General features: G+C 26.7%; 5 protein-coding genes across 11 annotated transcripts in view; 2 read left to right on the top strand and 3 right to left on the bottom strand.

Annotated features, from left to right (window-relative positions):
* The window catches only part of LOC129618601 (uncharacterized protein DDB_G0283357-like), a 61,553-nt gene extending 59,817 nt beyond the window's left edge, over positions 1-1,736 (bottom strand). For 3 of the 7 annotated variants that reach the window (XM_055533493.1, XM_055533470.1, XM_055533447.1), the window contains exon 1: positions 343-1,736. The gene's annotated coding sequence lies outside the window, so the exon portion shown is untranslated. Of the gene's footprint in view, positions 1-276 lie in introns of all 7 variants that reach the window. The other 4 variants (XM_055533486.1, XM_055533476.1, XM_055533465.1 and 1 more) reach the window with 4 other exon arrangements.
* Positions 1,737-2,788: 1,052 nt separating this feature from the next.
* LOC129618715 (CDP-diacylglycerol--inositol 3-phosphatidyltransferase) lies at positions 2,789-4,544 on the top strand. Its single transcript, XM_055533697.1, has 5 exons — positions 2,789-3,025; positions 3,182-3,316; positions 3,378-3,531; positions 3,594-3,754; positions 3,839-4,544. Exons 1-5 carry the CDS (start codon positions 2,977-2,979, stop codon positions 4,003-4,005), a joined length of 666 nt encoding a protein of 221 aa, XP_055389672.1. The 5' UTR covers positions 2,789-2,976; the 3' UTR covers positions 4,006-4,544.
* Positions 4,545-4,690: 146 nt separating this feature from the next.
* LOC129618652 (chromatin assembly factor 1 subunit B) lies at positions 4,691-6,914 on the bottom strand. Its single transcript, XM_055533575.1, has one exon. It carries the CDS (start codon positions 6,842-6,844, stop codon positions 5,075-5,077), a length of 1,770 nt encoding a protein of 589 aa, XP_055389550.1. The 5' UTR covers positions 6,845-6,914; the 3' UTR covers positions 4,691-5,074.
* A 3,379-nt stretch (positions 6,915-10,293) lies between these two features.
* Positions 10,294-21,498, bottom strand: LOC129612083 (protein maelstrom 2-like). Its single transcript, XM_055525616.1, has 6 exons — positions 21,408-21,498; positions 12,109-12,311; positions 11,828-12,026; positions 11,623-11,772; positions 11,127-11,524; positions 10,294-11,062 (listed from the first exon to the last, which is right to left on the bottom strand). The coding sequence occupies exons 2-6, from the start codon at positions 12,211-12,213 to the stop codon at positions 10,520-10,522; spliced, it is 1,395 nt and encodes a 464-aa protein (XP_055381591.1). The 5' UTR covers positions 12,214-12,311; positions 21,408-21,498; the 3' UTR covers positions 10,294-10,519.
* Positions 16,583-21,223, top strand: LOC129612014 (uncharacterized). Its single transcript, XM_055525488.1, has 4 exons — positions 16,583-16,721; positions 16,997-18,134; positions 18,419-19,613; positions 19,667-21,223. The coding sequence occupies exons 2-4, from the start codon at positions 17,015-17,017 to the stop codon at positions 20,952-20,954; spliced, it is 3,603 nt and encodes a 1,200-aa protein (XP_055381463.1). The 5' UTR covers positions 16,583-16,721; positions 16,997-17,014; the 3' UTR covers positions 20,955-21,223.
* Positions 21,499-21,550: the final 52 nt, after the last annotated feature.

The raw sequence follows: 21,550 nt of genomic DNA on the forward strand, positions 1-21,550 counted from the left end.
TATTTTTTTTTAATGTTATAGTAAAATGAAACCAAATTGATTCCATTTTATTGAATTTTTTTAACGAAATCAAAAATTTAATATTTTTATTCTTGTAAAATACAAATATTTTATATAATTATAAAATTATTTATTTTTTCTTTTCCCAACTTGAAAATTTTTAAATAATTTTTCAATTAGAAATTTTGCAGCAAAAAATTTTGCAAAAAAAAAATAACCAGAACAAAAATTTTTTATTCTTCTTTTTACTTGATGATTTTTGTAACAAACACATACATTGAAAAGCAAAAAAGTTGAAAAGCAAATAAAAAAAAAAGTTCTTATGTCAAAATTTTCACTAACATTGTTATACAAATTGTTATACCATATAAAATGCGCACCTAATCAATTCGCTTTTTTATTTTATTTTTTGCTTTTAATGATATTCACTTGCCTTCTCTCACCTCTCTTCTATCTATTTAAAATTTCTTATTGTAAAAAATTAATTTTCTCCGTTTTTTTTTTTTAATTTTTTCCGAAAAAATTTAAAAATGATTTATTTGTATTTATTTTAATATTAATATAACAAAAAAAAAATTTTTTTTAAAACTAAAAAACAAATATGTTAGGAACTGAACTTGTTATGTTTGAACATTTTTTATTTTGATACTTTTTTTTTATTGAAGAGTATATTTTAAAAAACTTCAGATATAATTATATTAATAAATTAATTTCCCCTTAAAAGGATTTTTTACACACACACAAAAACATCTCCATAATTTTTTTTTCTTTCCGTTCTGTTCACTTCTAAAAATATTTTTTTTCTTTTTGATTTTTTGTTTTTTTTTTTTCTTCCAGCAAAGAGTATTTTTTTCTTTATTATTTTTCGTTTTTAAATATTTTAATTTTTTGATTATTTTGTCCACCACATAGGATATTTTATTTTATTACTTTTTTTTTTTTATTATTGAAAAAAAAATGTCAAAACATTATGGACAAAATTGCAAAATAATCAAAATTGTTTTGTCATTTTTCACACCGTATTTTGTTTGTTAGATGACACTTTGAAAATTAAATGAAAATTTTTTCGCCATATTCACGAGTTGAAAAATTATAAATGGAATAGATATATAGTAAAGAAAAAAAAAATTAAAAGAAAATTTTTTATATAAAAAATTTTCTTTTTATTCACCACCCCCACTCCACTAGTATCACATTTGCTCTATTTAATCATTCCTTCTTTTTATTATACGTATTATTTTTTTTTCTTCACTCACTACCACTATTTTTTTTTTTACTTTTTCAATACAATTTTTTTTTTTTTCAATTTTCTGACATACGGCACGAGATTTTTTTTGATTTAAAGAAAAAAAGAAAATTAATTTTATTTTTTATAATTTGCAAAAGTATGAACAATTAAAATTTTTTTTAAACCAAAAAAGAATGATAGAGCGAAATTAGACTTTTTTTATTTTTTTTTCTTCTTTCATTAAAAAAAAAACTTTTCAATTTTCTCTGACTGAATATCATATGTACATACATACATCTATTTATTATATATTGTATAGTTTTTGAATTTATGCAAAAAGAAAAAAGTGTTATAATTGAATAGAACTTTTATAAATTTCGTTTTTAAAAACTTTTTTAGAATTTTATATTATTTTTTCACCAAAAAAAAAAAATTAAATTCTTATATCGCTTTTTTTCCATTTCACACAAAAATCACTTTACGACGAAAATTCTTCTTGGGTTGCCGTTGTCGCATTCTCTTCTTCTTTTGCTTATTAATTATCCATAACACTGGTAGCACTCATTCATAAACCGGAAATTATTATAAAATGTCAAGTTATAAATGATTGTTATAATTGTAAGATAGAATTTAAATGATTTGTTGATTGGGAAAAAATATCTATTGTTTGTATGAAAAAGTGATAAAAATTATCTTTTAAATAGTAAACGTTCATGTACTCAAGATTTATCATTAAATTTGTTGAAACTTAGGTAGCTGTCATCTTTGTCATAAACAAAATGAATGGAAAGCAAAAAACTATCTTTCAACAAAGCAATAATAAGTGAATAATAAATGTTAAATAGCTAATAATAACTTTTAATTATTAAACCGATTTTTGTTTCCACAAAAATTGTAATGGGAAGGCATCAATTTTTGACAGTTGATTTGGTAATGATGACATTAAAAATTAATGAAAGGGTTAGTAAAATGTGAGGGATAAAAGCAATGATGACAGCCTCCTAATTTAACTAAAAAATATACAAAAATTATTGCTTATTTTCATTCTTTACTAAGCCTTTGTTAGATTAGATCACAAGTTTATGATTATTTTTAAATATCACGGGATTAAATAATGGTTTTAGTACGTAACGAATATTAAATTAAAAAAAAAAACTTAACTTACTAATAAGTGTAAACGTATAAATTTTCATTATCTAAGTTTTCTCGGTTTACATTTCAGGTACAAGTTAAGAATTCATTTTCTTTACAAATTTTCCCCATAATTTGCAATATTAATTTTACACTACTATAATTTAAACATTTATGTGCTTAATATTCTTTTGTTTGTTGTTGTCAACTTAAAGTCAAATTTTTGGTATATCTACTTTTATGTGCTTATTTAGTAACTGAAAAATTATTTCGTTTCATGTACCACATTGAATGTGAAATCTTACAATCAACGCAGTTACAAACTCTTAAAATTTTGCTTTTTTTGGTTGATGGGTAAATTTGACAGTGTGAATCAAAACAATAAAATCTGTTTTTAAAGGTCGTGTTCGCAAACCGAAATCACTCATGACACTGACAGATGTAGTAGTAAGTGCTTTTTATCAGGGAAGAAAATAGTTTTTGTAATTAAAATCCTATTAGATACATATTATATTACATTTTAGCGCATGACGTGTAGAATCGTTATTATTATTCATAAATTCAGAATTAAAAATAATTAAAGGCGTAAAATTTGTTTATTTAAAAAAAAAATTAAAATGACGACTGAAAAAGAAAATATTTTCTTATTCTATCCCAACATAATTGGTAAGTTTAAAATCAATAAATACATTTACAACGAAATTTAAAAAAAAACCTTTCATTGTAATTGAATTGACGTTAATTTAATTAAAAAATTGAATAATTTTTATAATACGTGTTTGTGCATAACTTAAGAAAAACATATGTAATTTCTTTTTGTAGGCTTTGCCAGAATTTTTCTTGCGATAATATCTTTTTGGTATATGCCAACAAGTTATATAATCTCCGGTTGGTGTTATATAATTAGTGTTGGATTAGATGCAATCGATGGACATGCTGCAAGACACTTTAATCAAAGTATACTTTTTTAAACTATTTACCATGATTTCCATTTTAAATCAAATTTATTCTAACTCAGGTACAAAATTTGGAGCAATGCTCGATCAATTGACCGATCGTTGTTCAACTATGGGTTTATTAGTAACATTGAGCTATTTTTACCCAAAATATATGTTTTTGTTTCAATTGTCGATGGCCATTGATGTTGCATGTCATTGGTTATACATGCAAACGTATATTATAAAAACCAAACGAAAACTAAATAACACCCATTAATTTAATTTTGTTATTTTAGGAGCGTATTTGTTGGAAAATCATCTCATAAATCATTTGACGTGAATGAGAATGTAGTTATGAGAATATACTACCAAAAAGATGTTTTAACATTTATGTGCGCCACTAACGAAATATTTTATTGCTGTTTATATTTATTGTATTTTACGACCGGACCAACTAGTAAGTTAAGGAATCAGTTTAAAACATTTAAACTTCAAAGTTTTTAGCAATAATCATTTCAATTCCATAAATTTTTAATTTTAGTATTGGGTTTTTCGTTATTTAAAATTGCTGCAATATTCTGTTGTCCATTTGCTGTTTTAAAAACTTTCATTTCATGCGTTCACGCATATGTTGCCAGTTTAGACTTGGCCGCTGTCGATATAAAAGAAAGAGAGGCAGCTCGATTAAAAAAAACTGATACAAAATAAATATAATACATTATAATATAGACCTAATTATAAATATAAATTACATGTACAAGAATTTATGTATTTAAAATGAAAAAATATTAAATATTATTGATTTACGCTTTAATCTGCGATTCATATGATTTTGATTCCATATTGAATATAATTTAATATAAAAAAAATATAGTTATTAAGGAAAATAATTATTTACAAAAACAAATGCTATGCTGATTATTTACTAAAACTAATTAAATGTTTCGATGGGAAGTAATTAACGAGAACAAAATTGTAAAGACTATGTCTTTTAATAAAGTACGTAATTAATTAAATTATTTATTAATGAATGTTATTAATTTTATGTTTAAAATTAAGTTTTTCAATTTAAAAAGTGGTGATGTAGAATGATAGATACATGAATTATGTATATTTAAAATTACTTAAAAATGTATGAAAAAAATGTTTATAACTTGTACTTTATGTGATTTGATTCAATTGTAATTATTTTTTGTATATGAATAAAAACATAATTGACTAGGATGTTAATGGAAGGAGAAAAACAATTACATATTTTGTAATTTTGTCAAAAATATTCTGAAGAATTGCATACGCTTCGATGTGTAATATTCTACTTTTTACGATACTAAACTCAAATAATAAATAAATAAATTTTCGATTTCATTATGAACAGTGAAATACGGAAGATTGTAGACTAGTTGCATTTTCAAGGAAATATTCTTATTACAGTTCTTAATCATTATTTAAGAATTTTGAATATTGCAACCATAAAATCTTACAAAATATTTAATATTTGTATTTTAAAAATATAGCATTTTTATCAGAATAATTCCATTATTGAAAATACTGAATATGTATTTCAAATTGGAAATTTTTACTAGAAAGCCAAATTTAACAATCAAAATATGTATTATGTGTTTGATATAATATAGTATGTAAATGAACTGTTTTAATATTTTTGTTTTATTGTCTTATTCTAATAAATTGATTAGTTTCCTTTAAAACTACTTTCTAGTCCATATGTACATAGGTAATTAATCAAAAACTAATTTTAAATTTTTATCTTATTGTTAAGTTAGTTTTGAGTATCTTCCATAACTAATTGAATGTCTTCGGAAATTTCGATGACGGCCGAGGGATCCAATTTACTATTTTTTTCATGATTTTGTATTTTATCATCATCAACTTCCATAGCTTCTATTGGTACTGGCCAAGCTTCTCTGGCTTCTTCTGTAATAGTTGTTGTATCAGTCAGTTGCCTGCGGGATTTTTTATTGTCGTTATCTATTTTTTGAGTAGTTGAAGGACTTTGACCCATATTGTTTTCAGTTAGCACTCTTGGAGTTCTTCTTACTGCAATAGGAGTTGGTTGCCGAGATTTTTTACTGCAAGGTGAGTGAAATTTTTCATCAACACTTAAAACTTCTTTATCAATGATGAAATTTTGTAATTTCGAAAAATTTGTAATTTTATTTGCAGAGCTTTCTTCTATAGTTTTATCGGTCAAATTAATTCCTTTATTTGGAGTAATTGCATTAATCTTTTTAAAATCGAGCTTTTGTATGCCTATCTCACTTTGCTTAGGTTCTACTTGACTTTGATTTGATTCGGTTTTCGGTGATTTTTTGTTTTCTTTAATACCATTATTTTTTCTAGGAGTGGTCTTATCTAGAGACTCAGTATTGAAAACACAACCTAATTCGTTTTCTTCAAAAGTTATAATGGAACAAAAACCATCCGTACTTGAAATGATCAAAATCCTACCATCAGATGACCAAGTCAGATCACTTAATCTTGTATAATGAATATTCGAAACCACGCCAAAAGGTATTTTTTGTTGGGTGTCATATAAATAAACTGAACTTTTTGTTGCAACCGCAAAAATTATTCTATATGGCAAATCAATAACTGGTTCAGGCCCATTTTCATGAAGTTTAAAGAATTGCGGACAACATTTAACAGCTACCGTGTATTCATCTGGAGATGGTAGTATAACCGCAGGTTGTTTTAGAGAATATCTTGTAAAAATATATGTTGCATTGATACGTTTATTTACACCATCACAATCAGTTATTCCTGACGGTGTAATAATCAAATTTCCGTCTGGGCTAAAACATAACCTTCGAAAAAATGTTTGCAGGGTATCATCATGAAATATTCTGACTGACTTATCAAATAATTCACTGCATTCTGGGACAGGTAAAATACACTTGTTAACTCTACTTACACATTTTTTTGTTTTTATATCAAAAATTCTCATATTTCTGTCTGTGCTTAATGTTGCAATAAACTCATTTTTAGGATCCCACGCAACTCCTTGTACGAAGCTTTTATGATCTCTTAGCATTGCAATTGAACGACCTTTTTGGATATCCCAAATCAATGCGGTATTATCTACAGATCCACTAACCAGATATTGTGAATCTGGGCTCCATGATAAATCGTATATATCCTCTAAATGTCCACGTAAAATTTTTAAATTAATCCAAATTTCTTTATCTTGAGTATTAGTGTCATCTAAGATATTTACAGTTTCGTTTTTTTCTTTTAATTTCCATATAAAAACAACACTTTCATCATCACCAGAAGCTAGAAATTTCCCATTTGGAGACCATTTAACTGCATTAACTGCTCTTTGATGCCGTGACAAATCAGCAGCTAATTCCAAATCAATTGATCCATGCTCATTCCACGACATATACCATATTAGAACGTGAGAATCAGTGCCACCAGATGCCAAACGTAATTTATTATCACCACTAAATAATTCAGATTTTGGTTGAATATCAACGCTAAGAACAGGATCACGATTATGCCATGAAATTTCTGGTATAATACACTTCATTTTATGCTTTTTCAGACAAAAAATTAAAAGAAATCTTTTTCGATCACAAAAATTAACAAATTACTTTGAAAATGGCGGGAAAAACAAACTATAAAAACAAAAATATAGAATTGATTGAAATACAATATATTAATTAATTTAGGGTTACCACTCTTTATGTGTTAAAAAACGGAGCAAAATGTGTTTTTATATATTAAGAAAACTGCAAAATATTGCAAAATGTTTTTTTTTATTTATTCAATTTAACATTCCCTTAATTAAGTTTTGTGCTTATCTGGACAATTTCGTAGACATTTTAACTAAAATTCCGAATATGTAGGTAAGATATTTTAAACTAAATAAATATTTGTAGGTGGGACTTTTTATATCTGATAAATATTGCTTAGATACTGCAGCAAAAAGGTTTAATTAGCGTTATATAATCAATAGCCGACAGTAAGAAACTATGTTTTAAAAGTAACAACAATCTCTATTTATAGGAGAGGGGGAAGATCAAAAGAGGTTAAATAGAGGCAAGAGTAATAGGGGAATTAAAATTAAATGACGAGCACACAATTACGGGTGTACTGAAACAAAAAGAGTGAAATGAAGGTGATATAACTGTGGAAACAGAACCAAAACGGTGAGCGGCAACGGCGGAAGATTTCCGTTGTTAACCCGGAACAAAACCAGAACGGTGAGACTAACTGTACAGTTCTTTCAATTTAATGTCGAATGAAACCTGTAATGATGTCGAAGAAACCTGTAATTTCGCTTGATTCTGGCCAGACTCATATTCTATATGAATTCTGATATTTCGACGCGGAAATCGTTCTTATTCTGTTTTCAACTCAAAACTATCAACATATGAAAACGGAAACGGAAAATCCACCACCAGAGACTGAAAATGTAAGAATAATATTAAAAAAGCATACAACTAAAAATAAAAAACGAATACAGAAAATAGCAATACTACAACAAATATAAATTGCTTAAAAGTCTAGATCTAAGAGTATCCTTGCTAAATGGTACACGATAACACCGACACAAATTGACGGACAAACACTGTGCAATAAATAACCTTTCGTGCTGGCTAACTGTAAGTCAGACAACTACAACCTAGCTTAATAAGACGGAATCAATGCATATTCAACTTTAACTGGTTTAAAAAATAATAAGCTTTATGCCATGAACGTATTTTTTATACTAAGAATTATTTAATTTTTGACAAGTCGGATTAATTTTTACTTTTACTTAGACGTTATCAAAAATTGAGTTATTTTGACATTTGCCTTTTTAAAATTTGACCAAATTATTTTTTGTCTCGTGACTTTAGTTAATAAAATAAAGGTGGTAAATTGCTATGTTAATTAACATATTTTTAGTGTGTCGACCAAGCTAAATATCGAATGGTTAACATAAAATGTAGATTTATCATAAAAGGTTTTTTATTTTATAGATCTGTACATTACAATACAATGTACGAAAATTTAAAATAATATGGTCATAATTAATAGGGTACGCTACAGAATCAAATTTTAACTCACTTAACTTAGTTTTGTTTTCTGAGTGACAAGCGTACAAATTTTTAAATATACTTTCAAAAGATTACTCAGGGGCCCATTATTCGTTAAAATTTACCTTTATTTTTAGTTTTTGGTTCAATAGCAAAAATGCAATACTGATTTGTATTTCAACACGATCTGAAGTTTTTTTATCAAATCAACATCTTTTTCCACATTTCCAACTCCTTGTTTGTTTATTATGAAAACATTCAATTTTTGCTGTTTTGCTAAACCCATGTGTTTGCGCAAAGGCGTGAAACCAAATGTATATATATGTATGTATATAACGGAATGAGAAAAATGGAGTTGACCGTATCAACTCTAATAATTTGCAATTCTATGTGCCAATTAATCTGCCATAGTTAATTATGAAACAGACTACGATCTTAGCCTGTCGCATTACAAATTTAATTTATGCAAAGTTTTATTACTGTGTTTCCAATATTTTCTAATACATAGTAATAGACAAAATAATACTAAAGTTGTATGGCTGCTATCAGAAAGTGCCAAGCAATTTCAACAACTTTTATCAAACACATTGGCTCTACTAATATACCCGTTCGTGTGAAATTTCAATACCACAGATTTTATAGTTTTTGAAGTATAACCAAATAAATTTTGAAGTTGTATGGCAGCTACCCGATCATATCCAACTTAAAAGGGTTCTGGCATTTACTATAATAAATCATTTGTGAAAATTTGGCGAACTTAGTTCAATTAGTTTTTAAGTTATCGTTGGCACGGACGGTCGGACAGACAAAGCTAAATCAACTCTGAATTTGACGCTGACCAAAAGCAGCATGGAGTCTATATATGAGACCATTATTTCTTAGCGTTACAAACGGTAAGGCAATTTACCCCTCTATTATGTATATCGGTATCGGCCGATAAACGATAATTTATCGGCAAAATTTTGTGTTTGTATTACCAACATTGTTTATCGGTAAATTTTATCGGAGTCGGGAAAGCTTTTTTTCACTGTATAGAAAACGTATTAGCTGGTATTATGAAAACGATAAATTGTCGGGTTTTCCCCGATTTAAAAGCGGGTACAAATTTTTAAACGACAGATTTTTTTTTTTTGTAAAATCTTCATTTTATCAAGGAAACTGGTGTAATTGATTGCTTTTTTTAAAATGTAAGCATTTTTTCTAAATTATTTTCTTTCAAAATGTTATTCATATATTTTATTTAGGAGTAAAATCGTAAGCAACAAAAAACAAATTGCGCGGTTAGTAGAAAAAATGGAAGAGGACTTAAACCTGGCAAGGAATGATAATCTGAAATTCTGGATAAACCTAAAAAATGTGTACATATTATATATGTAAATAATAAAATAAAATAGGTACATAAACATACATTTTGTTGTCTAAATCCAATGGATTAGTTGAATCTCTTATATGTCGTCTTTGAATAGCTTGCGTTTCTTCACTTACTACCGTTTCTTCACTTTCAAAATATAATGCACGCGACATTTTCCCGATATATGTATATTTTTATTTTACAAATTTAACAGAAAATAATTTGCTTACAACAACTTTTTAGCACATCAAAACCAAATTCAAAATAGTTTTAAAAATTTTTTGAAAATAACTTTTGAAAGAAAACAAATGTCATTAGAAAAAAAAAAAACTTTTTCTCCAATTTACAAAAACAAAAATTTGTATGAAAAAGCTTCTTTTAATCGGTTGAAATATTTTTATCGGTATCGGTTCATAATACAGAAGAAACTTAAAACCGATTAGAACTGCCGATAATATATCGGCCGATACCGATGTTCATAATAGAGGGGTTAGTATACCCTTCGTACATACGTTCGTACGAGTGTAAAAATAAACAAAAAAGTGAAGACGCAACATACTTGTACATTTTCTTAGAATTTTTTCAAAAATAAAAGACAACAAAATTCAAAAATTATTTTTTTATTTTTCAAATTTTGATTATTTTTTGATGCAAAAAAAAACTTTATTCATAACAAAGGGCAACTTGAAATAAACACTTTTGACAATAAATATCTCGTCAAATATATTTTAAGAATTATTTCATTTAGTATTGTTAAAACTTTTAAAATATACAACTTAAAGTTATTTAAGCTCACTTCAATGTTTTAATTAATCATTTCTTTATCATTTTAATCGCCAAATGCCAAACCCCTTCCTCGGGATGTTTTTGCTTCTTCTACAACCCTACTGAATAATAGTCCTCTACCGCTTGAACTTGGGATTCGTGGAAACTCGTCACACTCTCCTATATCGATCGAAAATGATTCTTCAGCTGGCCGGCGGGATATTTTTCGCCTCATCCAAGGATTTGAGGAACTTTCGTTATCAAAATGATCACATAATGAATTTGTAGTCATGGTATTATCCATGTTGTTTGTTCTTCCACTTTTCTTTTTCGAGTCTTTTAATGAAGGAAAATGTTCTATTGTGCTTAAACTTGTAGATTTACTAATATTAAAGTGCTCTCTCTCAATTTTTGGTTGCGTCACAACTGAACTATCAAAATTGCTTTCAGAAAATGTATAACTCATACAATCAGCGTCTTTAGGAATATGATGACCCGGTTCCATATCTAAAGCGAGATCTTTACATAAATGATCAGATAATGTGTACGCCCATCTGGTTACACAAGATAAAGCACAATATTTTGCGCAGTCCTTCTTTTCATGAAACTAAAAAAGATAATAACACAATAAATGTTGACATTTGTCCAGAAATGATATTAGTCTTATTTACATCGCAGGCGATGTTAACTTGATATTCGTATACATCTTTATCCAAATATGCATTAGTTATATGTTTTGATTCAGGTGGTTTTGTTTCACCTATCTCTGAAGTTGTTCTCTTTAATATAAAAAAGAGCTCGCGCAAAGGATATACACGTAAAACTGGTTCTTCATCATAACAATCTGACCTCAAAACTTCTAAAACTGACTTAACTATTTTTTCGTCTTGATGTGTAAACAATGGTGGATATTCAGAACCGCATTCATTATTTTCCCTGATAAATTCCAGACAATTTAAATATAATTTCTTTAAATTTGTTTCACCTTGAACATCAGGTGGTACCCCCAATTGATGTGTACGTTCAGAGTGAGTTTTAGTTTCGAAAGCATGTCCATATGGAACAGTTACTAGAAAATAGGGCCATTCTAGTTGTAAATTTTCTTTGTTGTATTTTATAAATTACGATCTTATAAGAATAAGTTAAACAAACTTCAAAAAAACTTACGTGGATTTACCAAAGAATGATATCGATTTTTTACCCCATCTCTTAATGAATATGCTGAAATCCCTATTTCTGCGGGAGTGTAAATTGATCCATCAGCAGTTTGACTAAAGTAGTTAACACTAATGAAATTGAAAGTAATATCCGCTAAATCTGAATGCATAAAAATAATGAGTAAGATTACGTATAATTAGTTACACATATATACTTCCTGTATCCCGACCAGATATTACAATATCTTCTATTTCAGTTTTCATAGAGTATTCCTTCTTTATTAATTCTTGTTTCTCTTTTTCAACAAAGGATATTGGTACACCTTGACTAGTAAGTAATTCTCTTTTTGGTACCATAAATAGTGTATTTTTACATTTTTCCACATATTTTTCCCTTTTTTCTTTTGACATACTCTTTCGTTTAAAAATATTTACAAAAATTACAAAGTTTTATGATACTATATACGTTATATTTATGTAGATATTATGTACTTACCTCCCATTCCTTACCAGCTTTACTAACTGCTACATTTATGGGCAAATTCGGATACCTTTCTTTAGCAAAAGTCATAAACGGTGAAGCTTTCTTAGATTTAGGCATTTGTGTTTCAAAGTATTTTTTAGTGATAGAAAAACTTAAGAAGTATTAGTTTCTAAATATTGCAATTGTTCTACCAAATGTAACTGATCTCTTACGCTCTGAAAGAACCGCAAAATTTATGAAAAGTTAAAAGATAATAATTGCAAAGTGACATGACATCTGCAACGTGAAATTTTTGAAACTCAAGTGATGCCGTTTTGATTTGTGTTTAATTAAATACCACATTTACACTTAGAATTCAGTTGAAAGGAAATACAAAACAAGTCCTTCAATTTGCTTTTGTGTTTATGTAACAATATTTTGACTTTTATTTAAAAAAAAATTAATTTTGAATAACTAATCAAAAACAATTCAAATTTAAAATAATATTACAATTTTTGTTTTTTAAATATTAAATGTCATAATTTCTTTATGAAATAAATGCCTATATACCTATTTTGGTAAGAAAATCTATTTTTCAATTACAACTACCATATATTGAGGAATATTTATATACACTTCTACAAATAATTGAAGAAATATGCAAAGAGAACTATATTATCCAACTGTTTGAAAATTAAACGAAGTACTTCAATCAAACGATTGACAGTCACTCAACACAAAAATGCCATTCGATTTTAATTAAACGATAATTGGCATTTTAAACAAAAGCATCATTCAACCTATTTTATTTTATGGGATGCACAGTATTTTTGTGGGAAATGCTATCTTTAAAAAACAGTTATAACATTAGAAAAATGACATTAGTAATTTGCACATAGGTCGCATATACGTTGAAACAGATAATGTCAAAAAAACTACAGACGTCAACGTTAAAATAGGGTTTTAGGCTATTTTACCGCAGTCTTCTAAATTCGCGGCGTTAATAACACTTTATTTTGGGCAATACCATATGCGCATTCTATATGGATTTTCACATTTCGCCGCGACAAATCGCTCTAGTTCTGTTTTCAATTTAACATCACTACTGTTTCTTTGGCAGCAACACTAAGCGAAAAATACTACACAAATTTACTTTTGACAGATTTAGAATAATTGATTGTAACAAAATTTGTTTTTTATTAAACTGTTTACGCTATTTACAAGTTATGTGTAGATACACAAATGTTTTGTTTTAAATTTTTAGCTTAAGATTTATCTTGCATTGTAAATATTTGAAAGATTTGCTGTCAAAAGATTTACATAAAGGTACAATTTACGAAAAATGAATTTGATGTGTAAATAAATTCTCAATAGATCTTAGATTTAGTTTGATATGTAACACCATAAATGTATAGTTTTGTCTTTATTTGTTGTCTCTTTCTATTGCAGCAAGTTTTAATTAGAAAAACTTGAAATACGATTCATAACGATTTGACCTACTTTATGTGTGAGATATTTCTGCGGTAGATAACATTATGCGTTATTATTATATTTTGGCAACACTAAATTTATATGGATATTTTGAATTTATAAATTTTTAGTGTAGGCTAGCTGTTATAGGTACGTATATACATAGTATATTACGTAATATAATAATATCAATTATATCCAGGGATGTCGTTTGGCTCCACTTTATAAATTTATATCCCCGGCTCCCCCTCTTGCATTTCAGTTCAGATTTGGATTTTTTCTGAGTATAGAAAAAGTATTCATATTTATTCTTAATAAATTTGGTATCAAAAGTTATCTAAAAAAGTCGTTTACGAATCTAGAGTAAATATAATGGGGTTTTCGCCTCAGTTTTGATTCAATTTCGATTTCCCAAAATTCAATTTTTTGGATTTACGGCACTATAATTCTTGGGCGACGATGTTGTACCTTTTTATGCTAATTTAAAAGCAGCCACCTATTTTTTAGGTGTTAACTTAACCAATGTCAGTTAAATAAGGCGATAAACAATATGATCAGAAAAATTGTCAAAAAATTTTTTATGATGTATTTCAATACCTTAAGCTATTTTTTCGTTGCAAGTACCTTTTATAATGTAAAAGCAAATTTTGGGGAATTTAAACTTTTAATTAAATAACACTATATTCAAAACAGCTTTCCAAAGAAAAACCACATTTCAAATTTGTCTGATTCAAAAAAAATGTTCTGATTCTGAAAGATTTAAAAAATTAAATATCGTGAGGTTAATATTTCAACTAGATAACTCGCAATTATTGATTTTCAATGTCAATAGAAAAAGGGTTTCCTTTTTTGAATATTTCGGCTACCCATCCAAAAAATAACACGACAATGTTCCTATCTTATCATATGGCATAGTTCGTCGGCTGAGAAAGAAAACAGCGTATAACATTTATACGTCGTTATCCGATTTTATCACCATTGGATTCTCCATAGTCGATTCTATAAGTTGAGTTACTTTATATTTCTCTAGCTTTTCATTTTAACATACTTTTTAAATAAAAACGAAAATATTGTATAAAGCATTTTTAGAAACTAATTAATAACAAAATAGCGTAAAATGCGTTTACTTTGTTTTATTGCCAAACCGTAACTTTTTACAAAATTTAAAATAACGTAATGAATTCTTACACTATTTTGGTAGAAAATTTATCATTCAGTTGTTAATTTCAATACCAAATAAAAAAGTGTATGTTACTTTTACACGCTTTTTAAATTTTAATAAAAAAAATTTTTGCAATAAACTGAAAAGTAAAACGGTGTAAGAATTTGATACACTGTTTCATATTGTCTTATACACTACTTTAATTTTGAATTTTGAATCGTCTTCCCTGGCAAACAATGCAATAAAACAGCGTACAAAACAAACGTACATATGTACATTATACTTGTTTAATTTTGTTTAATTCTATATGCATCTTCATGTATAAGACAAATATTTTTAACAAATAAGTATTCTGTTGGATTTTGTTGATCAGTACAGAACTTAAAGTTATAACTTTTTTAATAAGTGAAGCAAATAATTAATAATTTAAGGCAAAATTTTATACCCACAACAATTAAAATAATTTTGTTGTGTTACGTAAAAAGAAAAGGAATAAAAATTTTAATGATGAAGAAGTGGTAACGTTTTTCGAGAAGTCACCAGAAAATTCTATTACACACTTTTCTTCTGGCTCTGATGACAATTATGAGCCTAGCAAGAGTTCAGCATCTGAAACGGGTGAAGCGGAACCAGAAAAACTTACAGAATGTTTTATAGACTAAACGTTTGATAATGAAACCATTACATCTACATCAGCGGAAACACTACTCGAAAAAATTTTATAAAGTACTAATCTAAGTGAAAATGTAAAAAAGCAATAAAAAAAATTAAAAAAGAAAGAATTCAAAGCAAAAGAACGTTACAACGGAATTTGCAACTGCCAACACAATTGCGTTGAAAAATTTCCTTAAGATGCAAGAATTAATAGTAATAATTCGTATTGAAAGCTGGGTGATTATGGAAAGAAAAGATTATTTCTAAAACATACTCTCACACACAAAGTATATACAAGAAAACGACCGCGAATGTCTCGAAAAAATTTTACGCCTTGTTATACATTGTATGGTAAAACCGTTTGCAAGAAAGCTTAACTTAAGCATTATAAAATACACATAAAAGTTGGCTAGCATACTTATAAAAGAATCTTTAATACAAAATTTAATAACTCGTTTCATGTGCGCAATATGAAAGCATGATCAATCAATCTTAGTTAGAAACATTCAGTAGCATTTTATCAAAACTTGGCAGAAAAAGCCTCATCTAAAAATAATTTATCTAAATTAAACGAACCAAGCTATTCAGAAGACGAGATTGAAGAGCTATAATTAAATTTTAGAACTAAGTTTCAAAATTTCAAGTAGAAATAATGTACATTTGAATTATCTTTTATGTTAATATTATTTATTTTTGTTTACGACTTTTCATGTTACATTAATATCGATAAAAATACCTGTTTATATTTTCATACGTTGAGTTAAAGTATGTAATGTTAATTTGGTTTCTCAAATTATATTAATTTTTTACAAAATAAAATAACGTATAAATAAAAATGAAATGGTGTATACCATACAAAAAAATTAAAATGAAACAGTGTATAACTTTCTTCATACAATTTCTACCAAAAATAAAATAGTGTAAGAAGTACCAAGAAATTTCAAACCTCTAATTTTCTAAGATCTACAAAAATTTATTTAATCAAATTTATGCAAATAAACTATTTATTCCCCCAAAAATGTTTAACATAACTTTTCAGGATAGTCAAAGATGACAACCGGAAGATTTTAGATTCGAAACTTCATTTTTATTTGGCAAAAAACTTCAAACGCGATTTACTCAAAACTATACCTTTTTTTATACACTGTTTTATTTCTCAGCCGACGAGTTGTCATAAATAAATTTGAACTGAACCGGCTTTTCTATTTATAATATGAGAATGTTTGAAATTAGGGGGTGTAAAAGTGCTAAACGTCACCTAAGAAGTTTTTTAGTATTTTAAATTTGAATTAAGTGCAACTAAGAAGTTATGTTAGATTTTTTGTGTTTTCTCGTTTATTAATTTTATTTTAAATATAAGGTAATTAGATAAATTACATATATCTCATAAAACACTCAAGTATTTTAATAGCACAAATAAATATCACTGTTGTATTTGTTTATAATTTTTTTTTTTGTATTTGGAAGTATTTTTTAAGATGACATCATATTTTTCAAGTAAATGATTCATAGACAACCAATAGATAGAACAAATTAAATGAAAAATTAATGAAATGAACATGTGCATGATTTTCACTCTTTAAATTATGTATATTAAGTAATCGTATGTATAACTAATGTATATATTTTTTGTAGATTGAATTAATTCTGAAAATGGCACCAAATTTAGTTTTGGATCTGAACCAGTTAGATAATAAGCAATTAAAAGATGGAGAGAAACATCAATTGGTTAACACAATAACAAAACAATTTAAGGCTAATAAATATAGTAAAGCAGAAGTTAGTGAATTCTTAAATCCTAGAAAAATTGTAAAATCTGAAAAGTTCGTTAAACGACTTTATATTAACCTTTTAAATGAAACAAAGAATGATGATATTCTCATCCAATCCTTGTTATCGGAAGATGAAGAAATTATTGATACAATTATTAAACGTTGTGATTTTTTTTGGGAAAATCCACATTATTCTATAGAATTTTTATACGAAAAAATTTTTCCACAAATTTCATATTCTCAAAGAAAAGAAATTCTTAAAGCTATACAAAGAAACATGAAACATCCTGAATATTCAAAAAATTGTTTTGATCAACTGAATACCATTTATGGTATTGAGTCAGCCCGTCCTTTTTTAAAATTCTGCGCATTAGATGTATGGATTGAAACACTTAATAAGAATGTATTCTTAAATGAGAAAGATCTTTTAGATATTATCAAAAATCGTCCAAAAGATGTTTTACATTACATTGTAACTTTGGTAGAACTTCATAAAAGAGATAAAATTCCACCTAATTGTTCTTTAAATAATTATTTAAATATTTTTTTGAAATTGTTTGATTTATATCCACAAGATGCTTTTAAATTGATTGATAAAAAGAAAGGTATTTTAGATTCATTTAAAGCCAGCAGAAAGTTAACAAAAAAGTTGATTAAAATGTTTTCTGATTTTGTACTATCCGATGCAGAATCAAATAGATATAATCAGTTTGTTATAATGAAATATCTCACAAAAGAGCAACTAGAAATATATTTAAGTGAACTTTTTCCTAAAAACAATCCAAATTTCGTAATTATTCCAGTAATAAATTATCGAGTAGATTGTTATATTAATAAAATTAAAAGTAAAAAAGAAAAACTTGATATTGTTCAAAAATGTTATAAAAGGGTTTATGGTAAGGAACTGCTAGCCAACAAAAAAAATATTAACTTTGAATTACTAAAATGGATCGAAGATAATGATTTAAGACATATGTATGCCATGGAAAAATTTGAAAAAGGTAAGTTCTTGTCGACCTAGTTATATCAATCAATCTAATTAAGATATATTTAAGCTTTATAGCTAAGAAAATTTTTTGTATTTTTAAAATATTAATTTATAATACATAATCAAGTTATTTTGTGTATTTGAAAAAAGTTTATAAAAAATAATTTAAGTTTTGAATTTTATAATAAGATAATTTAAGAACACATACCTAAATACATAAGTAGGTACCTATTCAAAAAATACTTTCGTTCTTTTTTTTTAATTTGATGTAAATAAAATTTTTTCATAATATTTCAGCCGTAAGCAGCGATGACGGACAAAACGATTCAGACCCAGAGAACAAAAAACCCTCAGAATGGATTCCGTACATGAAAACGGATGTATCAATTCCGAAATTGAAAGACTTAATTCAGACTTCAACCAATGCTACAGATCGTAAAGAGTTTCTTAAAAATTTGATATTCACATGTGTAATAAACAAAGATTCAAAGGCTTTGGTTGAAACTTTAAAGTATGTAAATACAAAATTCAAAAATGAACAAATTTCTGTGAGGAGCAACTTAATTTCAATTTTGGGATTTTGTTTGGAAAAAAACTTAATCACATATAATTCAGAACAGTGGCAAGAAATTTATAATATGGTATATAATTTCGATCTGAAATCCGAACTTAATGGATACTCGGTTAATATTCCAAACAGTATTTTTACGGAGGCATTGAAATATTCAACTAAAGATAAAACTTTATTCAAAAGCTGGTTTCGACTATTTTGTCAACAAGCACATTATCAATGGGCGTTCAATGAAATTTTAAAAACTAAAAGTAAAACGGTACTAGAAATGGCATCAGAATGTGTAGATGAAAAGAGTGGCGAATATTTATTAGAATGCTACCATACTTACAATAAAGATCATTCAAAGGATACTTTGAATATTGCTGAATTTGAATTTGCTTTGCAATGTTACAAAAGAAAAATTAATGAAAAAGAAGAAAATAATCTTTATAACTTGGCTGAACTAATAAATCTTCTGGAGAAAGATCGCAATATAGCAAAATATTTTAATGAAGAAATTACATCTCTAAAAAAGGAGTATGTTAGAGGCATCAATGATATTGGAAATTTAGAGAATTTTGTGCAATATGCAGAGTGTGATCGTGATTATTTTCCAATTATAATTCCAAAAATATGTGAAATATTTATTACATTTCTAAAGCAAAAGAACTACACATTTTGTGGAAAGATGTGCTATTATAAATACATAAAAAAGCTACCTGAATTGGAAATGGCAATTCACAAGAAATTGTATCAGATTTTGAAAAACAAAGAAACTGACGAATTGAAGGAGTATGCTATATGGATATTGTCTTCACATTTAACTAATGCTGAGTTTTTTGAAATAGTGAAACCATATTATCCTAAGGAAAAAGCACCTAATACTGAAAGTGATGAATGCCAGTACAAGTTCATGTATCAAAAACGTATAGCTTACAGGTAATTTTTATATATTTATATAATAAATACTAAATTAGAACTTAAACTTATAGTTTAAAAAAATTCAAATCCGATCCGGAAACTCTGAATGCATTAAAAGCTTTTTGTTACGGAGATTATTTACAATGGACAGTTGGGAGTCTTAACAGTATTTGTAAAAAAATCCCTTATTATAAATCAAAAGAGTTTCTTGAAAAATGTATCAATGCACCTGTTTCGTTCAGAAAACACGTTTTTAGACTTTTATATACGATCCTTAACAAAAAGTCATCAGTTATTCTAACGAATGAAAACTGGGCCAAAGAAAAAAATCCAACAACACGAAAAATTTTGTTGCAAATAATATTTAAATATTTTATAAATGATTTCGACAAACTGACTTGGTGGAATATGTTGGAAAATTGCATAAACCAATTAAGTAGCAAAGATAAAGATATGATTGAAATTTTCGCTAACACCACCGATATTCCAACTGATTATTTATCACAATATGTTGAACTAATATATAAAAAAATTATGAAAATTGAAAATGAACTACCCGATCTTCAAAAAACAAGATTTAAAATGTTGAGTAATATAAATTTGAAAATTAACTATATGTCGAATAATTTCATTGAAGAATTATTAAGAGAAAACTTTTTGAATATAAAATTACATCAATCTGTTTGTGGAGATTACTCAACAATCGCGGCCAGCTATTTGTTTTCGAACAAAACATCTAAGTCTGAAGTAGAAGAAAGAATTGCGTTTGTTTTTAAAAAGATTAAAGTTGCATTTAAACATTGGAATTCATATGATGAAGACAGAAATGTTTATTTTGTAAGAGAAATGTTGTTTTATTTTATAAATGAAATAATTTTGAAGGTTTTGAGACTTAACATAGAAGACAAAGATTTCGTTAATTACTTGATTCCAAATTTTGTAAAATCGTTAAAAGAAATTTTCGATCCAACTATTTATTTTTATTCATACTATATGAATTTTGAATTGATTTTAATTTATTTTAATGTGGATAAAAATTTATTAGAATTTGGAAAGCAAATTCGTAATATAATTGATAGAGAAATACAGAAGTACGAAGATATTGTAGCAGTTCAATTAGCAAAAGAGTTTCAACATTTTTATGAACTTCTTGATAGCGATGAAGATGAAAAGAATATAACAGATATTATAGATGGTCTATTACACGAACCATTGCAATCATCTGGATGTGCTTTGGTTGTACATTTTCTAACAAATGTTCAAAATACAGTTGGGGATAATTATAAAAAACGAAAATATAATGAAACCTTATTGAAAACAGAAGATAAGAGAATTAGATTGTATTTAAACAACAATTAGTTGAAAACTGAAATGTATGTTTGGTTTTATATACTTTTGGAAAATGTAATCTTTTGTACTTTGTACTTAAATTAAATACTTTCTATTTATATTACTATCGGCACTGTATTTCTTATATTGAATTTATAAATATATTTTTGAAAATTGTACACACTCTTATATTCTGTAAAAAGTGATGGAACCTAATATTGTTGGAAGGAGAACGTAGGTATGTACATATTAACTACAAAAATAAATCACTAACTGAAATGTAAAATTGAATTCAAATAAAATTTTCTGCACGTTTGAAAAATGTGAATTATGTATATATTTTATTGAGCAATTTGGTCCCAGTTAAAATAACATTAAAGTTATTAAATTAATAAACCTTTAAATTTATATAATATGGCTTTGATTCGATAACAACATGCATATTTCAAATATTTTAAAACTCTAATTTTTATTTTTACATACCTTGCATTGCTGTTAACTTTAATTTTTATTTACATAACGTAGGACTTTGAAATAGATCATTTTCTTCCATTAGCGTTTGCTAAGTGAGTTCTTTATAGTTTTTCTTAATTATATTAGATAAGGGTTTTATGCACATCTGAAAA

Source organism: Condylostylus longicornis, unplaced genomic scaffold (assembly GCF_029603195.1).
Source record: "Condylostylus longicornis isolate FDR11 unplaced genomic scaffold, ASM2960319v2 ptg000001l, whole genome shotgun sequence".
In the NCBI taxonomy this organism is placed as follows: domain Eukaryota; kingdom Metazoa; phylum Arthropoda; class Insecta; order Diptera; family Dolichopodidae; genus Condylostylus; species Condylostylus longicornis.